The following is a 21,032-nucleotide window of genomic DNA, read 5'->3' as shown; positions in this document are numbered from 1 at the left end:
TACTTTATACTGTGCGGAGCTCACGGTCCAGCACACTCTCAATTTCTTCCACGTTCAGGAAAACCTGCTCCTCTGACACCATGAGGCCTCTGCTGCTGCTGACCTCCACCCTCATCGTGGGCCTGTTGGCCTCTTCAGCCGCCTCTCCTGTACCTTTCCCCTACCATGCTTTCTGCAGGATGATCTGGTAAGACTCTCCTGCTTCACTTTGTGTCGTTGTATTCAACCCCTAGAAAGGAATTGCTGTCAGCCAGGAATACCAAATATTAGACATTATAAGAAGAAAAAAAACATCCGCTGGAAGCAAATTGCTGCGGTCTGCTGTCATTTCAAGAATAATGTGTCCGTGCTGTGATAATTGCCGCAGGCTGTTTGGGCTGCCGTGCGCTGACGTCGGTACCAGACTGGTGCAGCAGATTCAAGCCTTCAGTCCCGTGAAAGCCTGCGAGAAATGTCACTATATGGTAAGTTCTGCTGTTCGATTGCCTCTCTGGCACACAATTACATTTGAGTACCCTACACACGAAGGCAAAAAATTGATTTTTTGATTGACGCTGGTGATTTAAGATACATGGCTTTGTTTGTTTTCAAACATCATTAAATGAAACATCCAAGAATATCAGAAAAGCACTGAGTGAAGTCTCACACTGCAAAGCTCGATTTCATTGCCATGATTTGCAGTGTTGGATTTGGAAATATGACAATAATCATCATGTTTGATATTGTCTTTGAATTTGTGGTATAATTTGAAACCGATCATGAATATGCCTTTTGTGCCTCCACCGGTCAGGATGTCTTGAATCTCAGCAGCTTCCAGATTAAATGCAGAGGGAAGCCACATGCCAGTTCACACAGTCCTGACCTCCACTAGGGGTCGCCAAAGCTTCACAGAGGGTCAGGAAGCCTTCCATGTGTTAATGGGTGTTTCTTTTTAATATACAGTAAGCCTACATATCCAGATTTCATTCATCACTGTTAGTATTTGTAAAGTTGACATTTTTATTTAAAGATACAAACACAAGCAACAACGGCCTCGTCCTGAGTTAGAAAAACACACAGTTATATAAATATAAGCCCACACAGAACAATGGCTGAAAAGAAAGCACTCAATTTGTCACAAGGGAATCTGATGAAACGTGAAAGATTGTTAACATTAAAAAGAGAATTGAATAAGATGTTCCCCATAATATCATGAAAAACACATCCGTGAGGCAATACACACCGGATTAATCTGTGGAGAGATGTGGAGTTCGTCAGTCGTTCTGTATTATTATTGTCATTCTTTGAATGTAACAGAATACAGTATCCATAAAATAATGACCCGTCAGAGGTTGTCAGTTCACTCAAAGGGGTCCCTGAGGGAACCCACCAAACAGCTTAGGGATTCATTTCAACATCATGCCAGGAATCATTTATTCACTCTTCTTGTTGCCAAACAGGAGCGAATCCCTGAAGCCTCACCCAAAATCTTGTGGGAGGCCTTCAAGAAAGATCGATTGTGTTGTTTTCCTTTAATACTGTGGAATGTGAGCAACACATACTCCAGGCCAGTGCAAAGTGACTCTTACTATCATATATTAGTCGGTGTATGATCAGCTGCGTTGTCCTCCGTTTCCAGCTTGTTTCAGCCACCAAGGAATCGATCCAGGCCCACCACACCTCCGCGGACAAGACCCAGGTCGAGAGCTTAGAGTTTGACCTCCACACCACCGTCCTGACCAGCAGCTGCCGCGTGTCTGTGAGTCACACATGCGTTCACATCTTCGCATGAATTACTCACAGAATATAAACTCATGCTTTGTTTGTTTGCGTCAGGCTCAGTCCACCTCTCTCGAGTTCACCAGCCTCTTGGACGACGGCCTCAACTACTGCAACCTGTACGACCTGCTGACAGGTGAGCGAGCCTTGACTGGTACAAACACGATTGCTCTTTCTGTTCGCAAACACCCTTTCTTTCCTCCCTGTGGACACATTATGTGCGCAAATAAAACAATGAATCTGACTTTTGATTTTTAGCGAGCGGCCTCGACTCAGCGCCAGGCTTCGTGGAGGTGACCAGTGAATGGGCTTGCCTTGGCTATGGATTCGCTACCTGCAGGGCCACAACTCACACCCTGTAAGGCCGAATAGGTCGACAGCCAGCGACCTACAAAACAACACACGGTTGTACAAATATAGCTTTTTTTTGCTGCTTTATTGTATCATTGTAACGCTTTTGAAAATGTATTCAAATCCATGTTGGTTAGGGTCATGTTTTTGTTCCTGAAACATGTAAAATGTAAGAGATCTTATCCAGTATAGATAAATGTCAGTAACTCACACCCAGTCTTTGTCACATACAAGATTTGAATTCAAGAACATTTTTTATTCAAAGCACCTTTAAACCAAAGTATAAACATAACATAACTATTTGTGATGTTTTGTGCCATCATCATGAAATAAAGAAATGTTCCACCCACTTTTTTATATATGCCGTGAAATCACAGAATCAGGAGGCAGACGACGGATCAGTAGCTTTGTAGATGTTATGGAACATTTGTTGTGTAACATTCAATCATTTCTTTATTCCTCTCGGACCACAGTAGGGTCTGAGAACCACAGACAAGCATGTAGACTGTCTAGCTGGACATGATGGCTAAAATATGTTTTACCAGCCTAATGTGATAAGAACAAAAAAAAAAAAAAGGAGAGAGGCCCCAGGGGGAAAGAAACTACTGCTACTGAGCATAGCTAATGGAGCGGTATGTAATCTTATGGCTGCGATCACACAAACACACAGCTGACGGAATCGGATCTAATTTGTGATTTTCTGCATTGCGAAAACAAAACAACAGCAACATGTGACCAGCAGCAGCAATGGAAACGCAGGGAGTGTGTGTTTCCTATTAAATAAACCAGTAGATGAATGGTTTGCATAAAAAAAATAATAAATAAATAAAAATGACAACACACTTGCACTGTGTATCTTTACCGTGACAATTTAGTGCACACCAGCCTTCCCTTTATTGTCCAGAGCTACAATGTGTGATTTCACAAACTTGTACTGGAAAAGGAAAGTAAGAGCAGCTGAAGAGAACTGTGGCAAAAAAAATCTAAAATGACATCCAAAATCGTTCATTGTCCAACAAAATGTTGGATATAGTTATTGTCAACTTGTGTTTTTTTAATTTCCTGTTTCATTTTGAAGTTATATCTCACTTCCTACTTCTTCTCTTTGTTTATTTTCTCCACTTTTGTTATTGCTACTCCTTGATGTGTTTAACCTTGTGTGTTTCCAGTCATCCCTGGTTTGTGCTTTTTGCTTTTGTCTCTTGGATTTCTCTGGTTTTCTGATCTGGCGTTTGCCTGCCATGTGTTGTGTTGTTTTTTAGATTCTGGATTTATCAGACATTGGTTTTCAGCCATATTTTTTTTTCTCAAAGCTCTCTTTTTGTTCCATTACCTGCCTGCATGTTTGGGTCCCCATTTGTGTAATCCGACAGTGAGATCCTTTAACCTGGAATCTTTACTTTTCTATGTGTTACAACCAAACATATGAATTTCACTTGTCCCATCACTGTAATACATAATGTCTGAAAGTTAAAAACGCAGTCGGTATCGTATCTCCGTTGTCAGTGACATAACATAATATGGTTGATGCAGACAGTCTGGATCGATATCTCAAAATGTGCACAATGAAATGCTTGTATACATTTTAAGAGAGCGTTTTGTAATACAGCTCTGGAGCTGATCAACGTTCCCCAGTCCCCGTGGCAGCCAGCAGGACGAACGAGGCCTAAAGGTGACAGGTACTCATTTGAGAAGGAAGACAAAGAAAATGGAGCGTGAATAATTGTTTTAGTGTTCCAGAGTCTTGTGGGCTGTCAGACCAAAGCATTATGCGCCTGTGTTAATCATCCCTTCACAGTGATTCTCAGGGCGATGGTTAATTCTCATCTGTGTCACCCCTATGACCTGTTTCTGAAGAGAGACATGAGCGCACCAGACTCAACCACTGAATATTAAAATAATGTAAAGACCAGAGATTCCAGCCTTGACCTTACATGCAAATCCAGTTGCTCAAGACTTTTTTGGACCAATGGTTTAGTCATTTTGTAAAACATGTACGCTGTCTTATAACTTGTATGAAATCATTGTGGAGGTATCTCTGTTCCTTCAAGAAATCTGCACAAAACTCTATAAATGTAATAATTGTTTTTGTGCCGTGACCTAAAACTTTAAAACATTTAAGTTGCATATTGTAACTTTCGCCCAAGTGTGTTTCAACCCCGGCCCTGGTGGCACCCTGCACTGCATGTTTCAGATGCTTCCCGTCCCCCGACACGCATGATTCAAATGATCCACTCTGCTGAAGCCTGATAACGACCCGTTCATTTAAATCGGGTCAATCAGGCGGCATTTCTGACAGACCTGGGTTGTTTGTTTCTTTCATGTCTTCCACCGTTTTCTGTAAAGTTCATGAAAGCTGCAGCAGAAACTTCAGACTCAGAGATGTTGATAAAATGTTCAAAGTTCAGCATTTGGTCAAACAGTAACGTTTTCCTGTTTCCTGCTCTATAGTTTGATTTAAAAGCTTTGTGAGTCACTTTATGCAGGAGCCAAATATTAACTACAGTGTCTTTACTGATTAGTTGTAATCCATTGTGTTGACAGCTGTGTTATAAATCAAGATATGCGATTATTGTCCAAAGAACATTTATTCACAATAGGTCAGCTCCACATGTTGATGTTATTATATATCCCATCATATATAGAAACAGAAATAATGATCCAGAGCAGTCTGGTAAGTGCCTCAAAATGTTTTCAGCTTTCACTAAGCAAATCAATTCTCTTTATCTTTAGAACAGCACAGAAATGTTTAAAAAAAAAAAAAAAAGTGCCAAAACACAGGTCAGACATCTGGATTATTTGCAGGCAGAGAGTCCATATCCGAGGCAGAGCCACTCGTTGGTGAACTCCACGAAGCCCGGAGCGCTGTTGAGTCCACTTCCTGTACAGGCAGGAAACAGAATCAGAACAGATGGGGATTAACAAATCCTCAGACAGTGAGGGAGTGCTGCTGAAATGAAGTTTTATGAAACCACCCCAGCACCCACCTTGTATGACGTTGCGGAGGTTACAGTAGTTGGTGCCGTTATCAAACAGGCTGTACCAGAATGCAGACATGGACGAGCCCTGAACAGCAGGCAGATAAAACAAGTGAATTACATTTACAGCGTCCTCAGAAAACAATCTTTTTTTTTTTTTTTTTTAAATTCCTGTTAAACTAAAGGATTAGTTCACCCAAAAATGATCTATTCACCTTCATACCAGTGGAAAGTCAGCTGATGTTTTGTAGTCCGTAAAACATTTCTGGAGCTTCACAGCAAAACAGTGATGCAGCATTTTCCGTGACAACTGAAGTAGGCTAGCAGGCGGCAAAACAAGAGATCCCAAATCGATTTGCAAAGATGTTATTTGGGATCTTTGGCCTTCCAGAGACTTGGATTATGCTGGTTTTCAGTTCTTTTTTCCCATTTGAAACCAGTCTGTCTACATCAGTCATTTGAGAGAACGCTGCCTCTCTGTTTGGCTGTGAAGCTCCAGAAATGTTTTGCAGACGACGAAAGCATGACGGTACACAGATAATGACTGGATTTTTATTTCCGGGTGAATTCCTCCTTTAACATAAATTCCTTGATTTATCAGATATGAAGATCACACTCACCTCTATATGGCAGCCCAGAGACATGGCTGTGTCGATCATGGTGAAGTTAACAGCTTCAATCTGGCCGATACCCGAGGTGTGGTTGGCCTGAATAACTCCCGAAGCCGCTGAAATGAGCTGGAACACAACCACAAAACGATTGGGAGTAAATCGACCAGCGGCATGACGGCACCAATATAAATCCATGTGATACTGAATTTCTCACCTTGTATGAGCCCATGGCTTTAATCTGGGTCAAGATGGCCGTGTTAACCTGATCACACGGCACTCCAACCAACCTGGGAGCAGAAAGTATCAAACATATCACTGACTCGGTCTGCCACACATGTATTTGTATTTATAGGCCCTTTTTCAGCTTTTGGTTTATTTTATCATGCATCTCCTCCACACTCACATTGGCTAAAGGAACCCATCTAGCAAATGTTCACAGATAAACAGATGAGGTCTTACCAGACGACCCTGCAGAAGGCGTGAGTTGTGTTGGTGGGTTTCCCACTCGTGACGATGCACATCCCAACAAACAGAGCGCAGGCTGCAACCAACGTCCTCACAGCCATGTTGAAGTTTGCGTCTCAGTCCAGACAGGAATGTGTGGATGGTCCGGCTGTTGCAGTTTTATATGAACACTGCACGACAAGGGGCAAACCCTGAAGACCACTGGCTTGTCATGTGGACCCATGGAGAAGTGATTTGCGTGACACTTTGGCATGAAGTACTTGGAATCTCTCACACAGGCAGGGATGGATTCCCAGCAGAAGTCTCTGGGAATTGAGACAGAATCCTATACATGTCTGTATTTTCAGACACAAATACTGCCACCAACCTATATTTTGTTATTTACATGTTTTATTGTCTTCTGGTCCAAAGTTTATTAACCTTTCTGATTTTAACCAGAACTTTTAAACCTGTTACTGCTGCAAAACATACCTTTTTTCTGACCCGAATGAAAGAAGACATGGTTATATGTATTAGGATGATAACCACCATTTATATGTGGTAAAATTTTGGTTATTTAAAATTCCGTCAGTGTTGGCCAATGATACATATAAGAACCGTTTTGGAAGCAACGGAGGGAATATATCATATATCATATATCATATTTCAGCATTAGTCTTAAAGTTAGAGTAAGAATGTATTTTATTTAATATATAACTAATCTTGCAGCAAACATGTATGTAAGTCTAACCTTTCAAGGAAATGTGATCAGCAAATTCATTAATACAATGTCTGATAGGCCAAGCTTAGCAGTCCAGCAGTCCCTCAGATACTGTGGTGCACAAATACAGCATTGCCAAAGTAAACCTAATGAAGAGCTCATTATCTTTTCCTCATGAGCATCTTTATGTAATTGTTTGTTGCATCTTCTTCGATCATGTTCGCTTAGTTTTGTATTCATTTATTCATTTTTGTTCAGCCTCTGTTTGTTTGTTTCTCCTCCGGGGAGCCGAGGACTTTTCTGTAGGCCTGTGGCTTCTTGGCCTCCATGACTCATTTCTTATTTTCTCATCATCCAGATTTCTTTGCAGTCTTATTTTGGTACAAACGATCAAAAAAAAGCCTCTAGGTCCGATTGTGAGATATTTTAAATAATATTGCACACAATTCATTTTGGACAGTAAGGAACTTCAGTTTCAGGTTTCAGACCGTTTCTGTTTCACCATGGAAAACCTCAGGCGTGCAGACAAAGTGAGGTCTGTATAGAAATCCATGAAGTATTCGGCGGTGAGCAAGTGAACCTGGCCCGCAGAAAGATCTGAGTTCAACCGCATCAAATACCTTGGGAAAGAAGCAGGACTCAGGCTTTCGAGCAGGACCTTAACACTCGACATCAGTGATGCTCTCGTGGCTCAGCTGGAGCAAAACGTTGCAGACAGATTCCGAAAATCTGCTAGAAAAAAAGAAGCAAATATTTGCCCTTAGTTTTGGTGTGATATGGTCAACAATTCAGCTGCTGTTTTTGATTTTGCTTTCCCTTTACGTGAAAGTGTCTTTGCTGCCGAGACTCCATGCAAACGAGGATCTGAATCTCAGTGGGAATGTTCCTGGTAACATAAAAAAAAGATACATTAAAAGAACACAATTACATGAGCTCGGTTCACAGGGGTCCACATATTTAACACACATCATATACACGAGGGGACGTGAAGTGTGTGTGTTAATCTGTCTGAAGTCAATACAGATGCTTAGTTTCTTTGAATAACAGCTGATCTGTTGTTTCTGGGTCTTTGATTCAATTGAATTTCTCTGGTTCTTTTCTTTGGTTTTTTGGTTTTGTCGTTACCAGTGATTTTTGGGCTCTTTGTTTGGTGAAGTATGAGGATGAAGTTACAGGACAGCTACTTTAAATGGCCCCGCAGTCTGTATGACCTTATTAATCAGGAATCGAAGCGTAGTGTTTATTTCTTATCTGTTCATCATCCTCGGAAACATGCGCCTCTGTTTAAATGAAACCATTATTAAGGGGCGAGGCCTGCGATTCGGCATGTTTTCATTGTCCTCATGATTCATCATCTCACTCTTATTTCTTGAAACAAACAGGCCACATCGATTGACAGACGCTTGGGGCTCTGGGGCTGGACAGCCTAACCAGTGTGGCAATTAGATAAGAGACCAGAAAACAACAAACAGATCACCAGTCAACAACTGGCTGTTGTTCTCGCTCACGTCACGTAAAAGTGACAGAAAACGCCGCTCTTGACCCCGAGACAAGAAGAGTAGATAGACATCCGTATGTCTGCTTTGAGCGTTAATGTGGGATCTGACGTTTTTACCACACAAAACTACAGAATCTGTTCCTCATCTCCGTCTGCAGAGGGCACCAGACCACAACACTAGGCCGAAACCTCGAAAATCCTGACTGAGCACTCAAGACTCTTCAGTCTCTGAGGGTTGCAACTATTATCTGCCACGATGAAGATGTTTATTGCAATTTTAATGTTAAAACATGTCAATTCAGAGAGGAAGAAAAGAAAACACAGTGTTTCAAGTGCGTTTAATTGTAAGTTTAGGGCATAGAGGCCATTCTTTCAATCTGATGGCACCACAGCAGACAAACCTGGCAACCAATCATAACAAGGCTTCATTACACACAAGACACTGACTCAAATTCTTATTATATCTGAGCTGCATCTCAGGAGGTCTGTCCACATGGGAGAGGTGGTTTTAGTCATCTCTCTCCGCGAGAGTCTCCCCGTGGTCGTGTCCGTCTGAAGCATGTCAGCCGCTCAGATGAATGGGAGTGACAGTCTTCTCTTTTCTCTAATGAGGAACCCTGCAGTGGCACGGTGCTCCGGGCTTATTAGTAACAGGACTCAAAGAGTCATTAACCATGAGAGCTTTGAATCATTTATTTTGAGTTGGTAAATTCATTTTGCATCTCTGTTGCCTTGTTTGCTTTTACTTTGTACCTCTTGCTGTCACAGCGACTGACTGACCGTATTGATTTTGCCTTTCAGCTCATTATCAGCAGAGTTTCTTGAGTGTGCATAATGTATCAGTGGTGCTTCACTTCCCAGCTGACCAGTTTTTTATTCAGAGAGTTTTCAAGACATGTGTTTTGGCATCTCAAGCTGTAGATGCATATTCTATTTGGTTTACACCGGGGATGTTTTTGATTACATGTCATATTTGTTAGAAAAGCTGAATTTTTGAGACTCACTCTGGGATGGCGGCCCCAAAGCGTTGGTGTTTGACAAGTTGGGAATGACACAAAAAGAAATATGGACTTTTCTTACAAATAGGACCTTTAGTGATTTGATAATAACAGATTCAAAATGTGTGAACTGATGATCAGAATTGGGCCAAATACATCAAAAAGTATCAAAATTCAAAAATATTTTCTCACCAAATGTCTACATAAAACACAAAATACTGGTTTGAGATAATGTATTGATTGAAATTGAAAAACAAAACTATTCTATACAAACTTATTCTATCACATTTTCACTAATTAGTTGCCTTATTAAGGTCTGGATAGGGACAGATGTTAAATTAAGTAATTATTTTGTGTTTATGATTCAAATAAGTTGGTGTTTCCTTTATCAGTTTTTTTTCTGCTCTGATTTTGCATTGAACATGGATAGTGTCAGTGGTTTAAAGGGGCACTATTTTGTTAAGAAGAGGAAATTAAACACTGAATTTTTAAATGTACAATATCAATGAGGTCATAATACAATCTCCATAATATTTATTAATCTATAACTGAATAAACAAGCTGTTCTCAGAGGAAGATACAATCCCTAGGCCCAGAACTCTGTTTGAAGCTTTAAAAGTGGCAGGGTCCGCCACATATGAGGTAAAACAGCATGAAACTGTGTCGTCCTTTAAGGTCAGTTTGTTGATTCAGTTTATTCTGTCACGAAGACAAATGGATTAATAACACATTAAAAAAATCAGTCAATCTTAAAACTGCAATGTTTAAATTGTTTTGTTTGTGTGTTTCTGGCTGATTCTCTTTTTAACCTATTGTCAGGCTTTGGGTTTATAATAATCAAATAAAGTTATTGTTTATGGAGCACTTTGTTCAGATCGAACATCACACAGTTTTTTACAATAAAGGACAAAAGCAAGACATAGAATACAGACACAATATGAGGTTTATAAATGAATCTGAGATTATTTTTTTTTAAAAAAAAGGAAAAACAAGTTACACTATCTGAACTGGTGGTACGCACGGTGTAATCAGAGGTCACAGTTTAAAAGACATATAAGAAGATCGCAGAGATTGTAAAGTGATCAGAAGAGTCCTCTTCTCAGCAAATAAAGACAATTTATCCTGCTGTGAGCATGAAAACTGAACGTGTTTGCTCTAAATCTACAGAGCACAGTCATCTCGGTGACAGGCTCCACAGTATGTGGATGGTCATTTTGTCTGCCATTTGCAGGGACGGTCAGTGTGATGGCGACTGTGACAAATGCTGCTGTGGAGACCATCTGCTGAGTGAGGAGCACAGAAACATGAAGAGTCACAGTCTGTCTCTCGAAGTCTGCATCATCTTCACATGTTCTCCAAAAACAGCTCGTGTTCACAGTTACAGTATATGTCGCCCGTTTACTCCATCTTAGTTATGATCGAATAGATGCAATAACACTTGATTTGTGTCTAATTTAGTTAAAGTATTTCTTTATGAAATATTTTGTATTAGCCCCATGAATAGATGAATTGACATCCATTTTCATTAGGCCAGGTTACTGATATCTTATAAATCTGTGTAAAGACACACAGTGTGTGTGTGTGTGTGCGTGCGTGCGTGCGCGCGTGTGTGTCCATTTACGTGTGTGTTTCTGTTTGTGTGTGTGTGTGTGTGTGTGTGTTTGTGTGTCTGTGTGTGTGTGTGTGTGTGTGTGTGTGTGTATCTTTGATCTAGGTCCCTCCCACATCCTGGCTTACTTGACCATGTCACGGGTGTTTTTTGCCTCATCGTGTTATTGAATAAAATGTTTTATATCATACACTGGACTCATTAAACAATTCACAAACTCCTTAGACTAGAATGCAGCTGGGTTTTTTATTGATCTCAAGAAAGCGTTCGATACAATCAGTCATGACAGATTAATTGATAAACTGGCTGTGAAGCTCTCTGGATGGCAACAGATGGTGAAGATAGGCGAGTAGGTGTTGTCATGTTTGGAACTTGCTTGTGGAGTCCCCCAGGGGTCAGTGTTGGGGCCAATTCTTTTCATACTGTCAAACATCAACATTATTAAAATGTGTGTTATTTGTGGTTGACACAAATGTTTTTTGTTTTTTTGTTTTTTATGTTTTTTGTTTGTTTGTTTGGTTTTTTGCACCAGAGAGGATTTGCAGTAGTTTCTGAAGTTAATCACATCTGCAAAGAGCAAATTAAAAAGGTGGTTTGACAGTAATCGATCAATGAATTTAAGCAAAACAAAGATCTTGTTGTCAGAAATTGTAAATCAAATAGTCAAGTCAAGGTTAAGGTGGAGGAGCTGCAAATTGCAAATACAATGTATTGATAATCAAGCCCATTTGTTGTTACATTTTATATTAAATGTCTGAAATATTAAAATAATAATAAATAGTAACGGTTCCTGGTCCATACCTCATCAGACAATTATTATTCTGCCTGGCACAATACTATTAGTTATTCAAAACTCTGTTTACATTCCTAAACAAATGATGAAATAGCAATAACTGTTGTATTTCATCGATAAACTTGCTGCCAGAGCTCGTGTTATTGCGAATCTGCTATTAGAACGGTAGTCTCGTGATCTCTCGCGAAGGTTCAAGTGTCCACGCCACAGAGCTAATCCGTCACGGATCAGCAGAGTCCGGCTGGTGGTGGAAGTGGATCCCAGTGAGCAGAAACAAGGTCAGAAAACTGTCCGTCAGCACTTCAGAAATGTTGAAGCATTAAAGTCGATCAGTCGAAGTTTCCGCCCACCTCGCGCTGCAGCTCTGAGCTCACTGCACGAGTTTTTTTTTTACTAGATTTTAACGTGTTGCTCTGGCTCTGGACGTTATGTGGGTCTTTGTGAGTTAGCGACAACCATGTTTTGGGATTTACTGACGTTTGCACACCGAGCAAGTAGAGATCTCAGCTGCACGGCAGGTACCGTTGGGTTTGAAATGGATCGGGTCTGTGCAGTCCAAAGGTCCCGCTATCCTGAGAGAGCCGTGGTGTCAAACTGTATGGAGTCACAGAGGTGCCATAAAAAGTGTATCTGAAACACAAGTAGTAATTCAAACTATAATAATATTAGAACATGGAATGGAAATAGAAATTAACAAAACGTGAACAATAAAGAGTCATAAATAAATATGGAAACATATATTTTTTTAAAACTTGTAAATAAAACAGACTGTGTGCTTCAAATAAATATGAACAAATTAAATAAATAAATGAAATTTAAATATTTTTATTTTCTATATGTTGTATCTTATTTGTGCTTTTATTTATTTCATTCCACATTGTTTATACATTTATTTATTTGTTTTTATATGTCCACATTTTTTGTTTGCTTATTTAGTTTTAGCTCTTTCTCTTATTTTATTTATGGCACTACTTTGACTCCATAAACGTGGTCAATGAGTTGTCAGAGCCTCTTTCACTAAACACAATGTCCTGTTTGATCTGTAACACATCTGTTACACAAACCTGCCAAACATTTACCAAATCTGATCTGTGTCTGGTTTATAAATAAATGACAATCTGTGGCCTTTCAGGTTGTTGGAAGTCCTGAACACCAATCATGTCACAGCTGAGCGGGAAGGTCCAGACCGTCCTGGGTCTCGTGGATCCGGACCAGCTTGGTCGCACCATGACGCACGAGCACCTGACCATGAGCTTCGAGTGCTGCTACTTTCCTCCTCCCGCGGGCGACGAGGCGGTGGCGAAGGACCCGTTCCACATGCAGCACATGCACTGGCTGAGACAGAACCCCTACGCCTGCCACGAGAACCTGCTGCTGCAGCAGGAGACCGCCGCCGTGCGGGACGAGCTGCTGCTCTACAGGAAGGCGGGCGGGGGAACCATCGTGGAGAACACCACCACAGGCATCGACCGGGACTTGCCCACCCTCAGGCAGATGGCGAAGGACACCGGGGTCCATATCGTGGCAGGAGCGGGGTACTATGTGGACTGCACCCACACTGAGGCCACCAAGAAGATGAGCGTGGAGAAGGTGTGGCTCAGCCTGAGAGCGAGCGTGGATAGAGCTAACTCAAGTTTTAAAACAATAAATTGTAGATGTATCCAATTGTGTTTGGAATTGTACAACTCAGTCACAAGACAGGAAGAGCGTCCTGCATCAGTTTGTTGTGCCTTTGTGTTAATATCATCCATTCCATCAGCATGTTCTGAGTTTATGGGTGAGGATTTCTTCTGTATCTCTATATTGATTTGAGAGGTTTTCTAGCTGTTCTGTCAAATCATTTAGCAGTGACACATAGGGAATGAGCATGTAATCTTTAGATCATGTCATCCAAATGCAGCATGTTATTTAAAGTGATGGGACTGAATCACTTTAATGCACTAATAAATCCCTAACCCCTCGTTTTGTGCCTCTCAGCTCACCGACATCATCGTCAGCGAGGTGCTCCACGGCGCCGACGGCACTGACATCCGCTGCGGTGTGATCGGAGAAATCGGCGTCAGCTGGCCAATCACAGAGAGCGAGACGAAGGTGCTGAGGGCCACGGCTCATGCCCAGGCCCAGCTCGGCTGCCCCGTCATCATCCATCCCGGGAGGAACCCTGCCGCTCCGGCTGAAATCGTCCGGATCCTTCAGGAGGCCGGCGGTGACATCAGCAAAACCGTCATGTCACACCTGGACAGGTGAGAATTTCCTTGAAAATTGTTTGTCGAGAGATCACAGAATTTCTCTACAGATTAGATAAAACCTCACTACTTCCTGTCCCACATTCACTCCCTGACATTTATTTTTCTCTTTTCCTAAAAATAAATGTGTTAAAAAAAAAAAAAAAAAAAAAAATATTGTTGATTCATTTCACCATCCTCCACGCCTGATGAACAATACGCCTCTTCCTGTTTGGAGTCATGAGACGATCCAGCAGATTTCCCTGAATAGCGCCCAGTGTGAGATGAGATCATTTCATTGATGACTATAATTAGAGTAATGTTTCACACTTAATGTGTTATAATGTTATGATTATAAGATATTCTTCTTCTTCGTCTGCAACAGCAAAGATGAAGCTGGTGTTCTCCTGCACGGTAGATAAATACCACTCATGGCATAAACCGCCATCGAAGATATCAAACCAAACTCTGGAGATGAGTCGTAACGAGAATGTATCAGCGTGTAATCAGATTTATCAATGTATATGAAAATTAAGGGGAAAAAAAGTCTAATTTATTTAGTTTTGAACTTTCTCTTTGGTGGATAATCAGATCAGTTTCAATTCCTCCTCATTCGTCTCGTCACTTTCTCTTACTGGAAACTTTTTCCAATCGTGTTTACTGTCAACGGCAGCAGGAAACATAATTTCATTGGAGATAAAATCTGTGTGGAAATCTGTTGAAACTGATCCGCTCTCTTTTTTTTTTTTTTGAGCAGTTTCATGAGTCAAATGTTCACACTACAAGCTTAAAGGTTTTTCGATAAACATTCAGTGTGAGAAGGGAAAAGCAAAATTTGATGGGATCAGTCACTTGGGGAATTGCTGTTGTTTTAATGCGATTGCCAACAGCATTAATTCATTTACAGATGTTCTACTTTGGCTCTGATCCAACTGCCCCGCTGTAGTCCTGGTAGATGTCCCACCCACAACTCTTATCCGATTAGTTACACGTCACAGGAAATAGTCAATCAATAGTGAACGCGACTGTGCCACAGACAGGCAAACTAGAACTGGGCTGTTTTTTTCCAATATAGGGCAGCAGAAATAGCTGAAGTTGCAATGAACGTCGCAGTGTTAAGATCTGTTCCTATGACGATGACACTAAGTCACAGCCAACAGGATTTTATCAGAACCAGAAACCGTCTCACAGCCTGCTGCTGCTGGACTGGGACTAACTGAGGACAGGAGTCCGACAGAAGTTTTGCTAGTTTAATTTATTCACACACTATGTGTTTGTTTCATTTTCAGTAAAAGATGTAATATGTTAGATTCCTGCAGTGAGACGTCTAAAAGTTGAGTTAATGGACTTTCCATCAACGTTTAACCCGGAGAAATCCATTCATTTTAACTTCCTTAAGAGAGTCAGAGTCAGGAAGGGAGTCAGGGAACATTTTAAATATAACGTGAGTAAAACAGTTCAAAATATTACACACGTTTATCGTCAGCAGACTCCACTACTGTGATGGTGTCTTCACGGGAAACTCTAAAAGAAAAAAAAAAAAAGAAATCCATCAGACAGCTGCAGCTGATTCAGAACGCTGCTGCTCGAGTCCCAGCAAGGACCAAAAAAAAAAAAGCAGATCACATCAGTCCAGCTCTTGGAAATTCACGCCGGCTACCTGTCGGTTACAGAATAGAATTCAAAATCCTGCTATCGGTTTATTAGGCACAGAATGGTTTCGGGCCAAAATGAATTTTTTGATCTGCTGCTACGTCATGAACCATCCAGAACTCTGTGGTCGTCAGGCAACAGGTCTGCTTTCAGTCCCTGGAGTCAGAATTAAACATGGAGAAGCAGCGTTCAGTTATTATGAACCACACACCTGGAGCAAACTCCAAGAAAACTGCAGGTCTGCTCCAGGTGAAGACCTTTGTGTCTGCCACAGCCTTTCACTGAAGCAATTTTAAGGGTCTGGACTGCACTGTGACTTTTAATTTCTAGTTTTGTGTCTTTTAAACCCGTCCTATTTCAGCCCACTTTCCTATTTCTTAACTTGTTTTAATGTTTTGTTTCTTGATGTCTTCCTGCTTGTTTTTAATGTATTTTGAATGTATTTTTTTATGCCCCAGTAATGAAGTTTCCTTGTGTCTGAATTGTGTTATACAAATAAACTTGCCGTGCCTCGCCTCGGGCAGCAGCAGGCAGACTGAAGGCACATCAAGTGTGTTTTCCCACTGAAGTCTGCAGTTTTCCCGCTGTTCACATGCACTAACAACCACACGCGACCAGACTGGCTCTGAAGCTCAATGATAATGATCATAACAATAACAACACACACTTTATATTGGACCTATTCAAGACATTAAAACATATTTTTATATTCAAGTTTCATATTTTGATGCAATTGCTCTATATATAGGTTTTAAATATCATATATTTTCAGTTATCGATCTCCTCCATCACTAACAATCATCGTTGGCCCTGAAAAACCACATCACTCGACCCCTGTTAGCCACTGCGATGTTGTTTTCGTTCCGCTCTCAGTGAAGTTACAGACATTTAAAACACGCACTCCACTTTGAGAAAAAACATCTGGAGAATGGGATGAACGTTCTCTTTTAAAATGTTTCACGCCTGTGCCGCTTTCTCCCTGCAGGACCATATTCGACGACGGCGAGCTGCTCGAGTTTGCAAAGCTGGGGAGTTACCTGGAGTACGACCTGTTTGGAATCGAAATGCTGAATTACCCATATAACCTGGAGGTGGACATGCCCAGCGACAGCCAGAGAGTGAAGGCGTGAGTAACTCTGCTCGGGGTGAAACTTTCTTTTTTTGTGATTAGACGTGACAGGAGCGGAAAACAAGCACGGCCATGTCGTCAAAGTTGAAATCAGATCCATCTTTGGTCGTCTTAAAGAGCGCCTTCGTATACTCATTCATATTCACGTCTCGGGGGTGCGTCACTTTAGCTGCTTTTTGTGTTCTTTCCTCCCTGAAGAGAGAGAAGAGCGTGTCCTCAGTTTTTTTTTTTTTGCCACATGAAACTGTGAGACACTAATCTCCCTCTGCAACAGAGGGAGGAGTGTGCGTCAACAGGAGGAGTGATTGAGTGAGTGATGCCGCTCGCAGTATTTACATTCAGGCTTGCGCACAAAAGACAGGTTCAACAACACGTGAAGGCAGATTGACAACTACAGCGGGTTCTCTAACTAAACCTGTCAGTCAAAGTTTTCACGTCTCTCTCTCTATCTCTCTCTCTTTCTCTCTCTCTATCTCTCTCTCTCTGTCTCTCTGGGCGCTCAGATTGGCGTTCCTCGTGAAGGAGGGCTACGAGGACAATATCGTGATCGCGCACGACATCCACACCAAGAACCGCCTCACCAAGTACGGCGGCCACGGCTACTCCCACATCCTGAAGAACATCGTGCCGAAGATGCTGACGCGGGGCATCTCGCAGCACCAGGTGGACAAGATCCTCATCGACAACCCGAAACGCTGGCTGACCTTCAAGTAAAGCAAAAAAAAAAAAAACAAAACAAAAAAAACAAAGAGAGAGACCCAGAGAAGTTTGATGTAGTGATTTTATATTCAGAGTATGAATGAACGCCCCCTTCTGCAATAATCAGCCTGAAGTCATTTATTAAACCAGTGATTTTACAACATCACCAAATGTTTTTTCTAGAGGCCCCCGTTGATTAAAACTTGATTTTATATCTGCGATTACACGTCATTCACTTTGTAAGCACACCATTTGTAGGATGACGCAGTGCCTCTCGACAGTAGTCGTGTTTTTGTCACTTTATCCAGGTCCTGTCTGCAGAAATGTGAATCTGTGCTCAGTCATATGGTGCTAATTGATTTTTTTTGTACACTGCCATCTTGCATAAGTGATACCTCTGCAAACACGTCTTCTACGGGCCGAAAATAAAGCAGCCTGTAAGTAATCAGTATGCCGCTCTCGCCCTCGACACAATGCGGCTGTGTAAGACGAGTTGTCCTGTTGCCCCTCAGTGGGTGTCTGGGGGTGTCTATGGGAGGCTGACGATGAAGGACATGCTCCCCTTCTCATCTGGGAACAGGTGGCCTCGCAGGGTGACTTCCCCCGCATGATCAATGGCATGATCGCCACAGCTGACTGTGCGTCGCGGAAACAACTCTATAACTTTGATTCATCTTTTTTTTTTTTTTTCTTTTTTTCTTTTTTTTTTTTTTCGGAGAGGATTAGAGTAGCGGGGGACTTTGGGGAAAGGATTTAATTGTACGTCGCAGCCGCCTGACAGTTCTTGTCTGGACGGATCGATGGAGGAAAACATTTGTGTCAGTGTGAACGTCCAGTTTCGTGACGGTGACTAACCACCAGACCACCCTGCTGCCCCCTCCACCCCCACCCATCCACCCACCCACCCAACCAAACCAGCTGTCATATTGAGACAAGAAAAATGAGTTACTCTGATCGTTTTGTGGTGACAGTGCTTCAATGTGAACATCAGAACAGCCCCTTTACACATTCAGTGCCATGTTCTTCATCTTTTGTTTGTTTGTTTGTTTGTATAATCACACATGCATCACTACGGCTTTTTACATTTCCACTCAGAACAATGCAACACATGTCTGATATTCCTTTTTGGAAAAAATAAAAAGCACACGCACGACCAACAACACTGTGAACAGAGTGGTGATTAGTGAGTATAATAATGGGGTGATGAAGGTCAGTACATTGACCCACCCCAGTATGTGTTGGAACCACAGCAGCTACAGTATGTTTGACATGTCAGCAGACTTAATTTGTAAAGCATAACAGTTCATTCGGGGTACAATAGCGACACTAATCAATCTGACAAAGGGAAACACTTGAGTGCTGTACACGTTAAAATTCATCATGGGGCGTTATTACTCTGTAATTACACGGTTAAGCTCTTCGTTGCAAAGTGCAAGTTTTTTTTTTTTTCGCGTGACGTCCTCCACATCTCCCTGGACTCTTTTGCACAATGAGGGGGGAAGGGAAGGGGGAGGGGGGGGGTGAGCTCTGTCTCTAATAATCCAACTGACATTGAATCGAGCATGGGCGGTGAAGCAAAGCGTTAATGTGGAGCGTGTCCTGTGCGTTCAGTCGGCGTACAGCATGAAGCCGGAGAAGGTGCTGTACTTGTTGTTGTTGCCCCCGTGCGCCTTCCCGCCGTCGAGCTTGATGTAGATCTCGTCCCCGGGCTCGAGGTGGAGGACGACACTGTTGCTGGCGTAGTCGTAGTTCTGGTCGGCGTCCTGGGCGATGGCGCTGGCTCTCACCTGGAAAGGCAGAGGAGACATGTTTCTGCTGTTGACAGCTCCAGCGGCGATGGCACACATCTGTCAGTTGCATTTCGAACTCAAAAGCAAACCCCCAGACAACTTCACTGTCGGCATTTGTCTTTTCAGATGTAATCTAGCCCATTTATAGAGTGCCTCTATAAATGGCACAACTGGCACAACGGGGTACAACTGTGCGTAAAAGTTATGCGTAAAACTGCAAAAAGTAAACATTTGCTCACCAAAAAAAACATGATTTTACACTGTTTTGTAAACAAATACCAAAGATACTATTCTAAATACTAAAGCTGGGACATTAATACGTTAAAAGATTGTTACTTAGTTATATCATGAAGCGTCATACCTGGTTGTTTTTACAGAGATCAGCCCACATGCTCGTTCCATCTCCGCCTCGCATCAGCACATGGTAAACAAAGAAGTAAATCCCGGGTATCGAGCAGGTGAATTTCCCTGTGGAGGGGTCGTAGTGGTTACCAAGATTTGTGACCACGTCGTCGAATTTCAGCACTTCATATCCTTCGTGCTGCTTCTTCAGTCCTGCATAGAACGCAATCTTTGGCACGGTGTTGTAAGTGGCTGCGCTGATTGCGCCGTTGGGCCCGTTCGCTCCGGGCGCTCCCGGGAGACCCGGAGGGCCCGGCGCCCCTCTCTCTCCGGGCGGGCCAGCGGGTCCTGGTGGCCCTGGCTCTCCACCTGGACCCCTCGGACCCATCCTCCCGACGCGCCCCGGCTCTCCCTGGGGACCTTGGATGAACGTCGGGAGCGACTGAACGAGGCGGTTGTCTTTGATCGGGTTGGTCGCCTTGGCTGTGGCCGTGGCCGCCGTCCCGTGAGAGTCGCACACCATTTGACAGGATCCGAGCATCTCATATCGCGCGGGAGTCCCGGCGGTGTTCACCATGACCGGGATCAGAACCACCAGCACCAGCACCAGCGCGACGCCACAAACACCAGTTGCGATCATCTGCGCTCTGCGGAATCGCGGCGTTCTCCGGAGCTGATGGTCTTCCAGCCTGCTTGCGGGCGATATTTTTGCAGAGGGAAGAATTTCGCCTTCTCTCGTGTTCTGCTGCAACTTCTGGAGACAAAACAGTCTTCCAAATGCTGGTGCGCAAAAGTAAGCATCCACAACTTTTACGCGCTGCAGTATCCGTTCGACTGATTCATCTCCGCCGCGAGAGGCAACAGCGACACAACACTTTCTGGTTGGCAAAACAAAACAAAAACAATCTGCGTGATGTGACCGTGAAGCAACGAGTCGGCAGCACAAGTTTCTGTCCAGCACGGTGCCACAGGAGAGAGTGGGCTAGAGATGAACCGTTACCCGCTCCTGTGTTTGGAGAGTGAGGGGAGGGGTGGAGGTGATGGATGGGATAGAATCCATGCATTTCTTCAATCAAGAGAGAGAAAGTGGGAAAACATATAAACACTGATGCAACTTTGAAGCCTCTGAAAACGTGACTGTTATTTTATGCTTTAGTTTGTTTCTTTTCTTATCTTTTCTTTTTTTCTTAACCACGTGACCAGCCTTTAAACGCATCCCTTTTTGTATGGATGGCTGTAAACGTTACATCCCAGAAACACCTAATCAGAACTTAACCAAACAGCTCTAAAGGTCTTAAGCATAATTAGGCCCATTAAAGACAAAAAGCTATACTCCTTTGGCACCTGGTCACACCTCAGCGGCTCTCAGTGTCCAATTTATCATTTGGACAAAATCTATAGAGCCTCTGAAAGAAAGGGGGGAGTCACTAGGA

At 42.5% G+C, this 21,032-nt stretch overlaps 2 protein-coding genes across 2 annotated transcripts; one reads left to right on the top strand and one right to left on the bottom strand.

Moving 5' to 3' along the window:
- Positions 1-11,890: 11,890 nt before the first annotated feature.
- On the top strand, positions 11,891-17,688 carry pter (phosphotriesterase related). Its single transcript, XM_037085127.1, has 5 exons — positions 11,891-12,039; positions 12,894-13,351; positions 13,739-14,004; positions 16,625-16,765; positions 17,272-17,688. Exons 2-5 carry the CDS (start codon positions 12,920-12,922, stop codon positions 17,480-17,482), a joined length of 1,050 nt encoding a protein of 349 aa, XP_036941022.1. The 5' UTR covers positions 11,891-12,039; positions 12,894-12,919; the 3' UTR covers positions 17,483-17,688.
- A 448-nt stretch (positions 17,689-18,136) lies between these two features.
- c1ql3b (complement component 1, q subcomponent-like 3b) lies at positions 18,137-20,938 on the bottom strand. Its single transcript, XM_037085128.1, has 2 exons — positions 19,619-20,938; positions 18,137-19,254 (listed from the first exon to the last, which is right to left on the bottom strand). The coding sequence occupies exons 1-2, from the start codon at positions 20,237-20,239 to the stop codon at positions 19,075-19,077; spliced, it is 801 nt and encodes a 266-aa protein (XP_036941023.1). The 5' UTR covers positions 20,240-20,938; the 3' UTR covers positions 18,137-19,074.
- Between the last annotated feature and the right edge of the window lie 94 nt (positions 20,939-21,032).

Source organism: Acanthopagrus latus, chromosome 21 (genome assembly GCF_904848185.1).
Source record: "Acanthopagrus latus isolate v.2019 chromosome 21, fAcaLat1.1, whole genome shotgun sequence".
Classification (NCBI taxonomy): domain Eukaryota; kingdom Metazoa; phylum Chordata; class Actinopteri; order Spariformes; family Sparidae; genus Acanthopagrus; species Acanthopagrus latus.
This window is presented reverse-complemented; position numbering and strand designations above follow the sequence as displayed.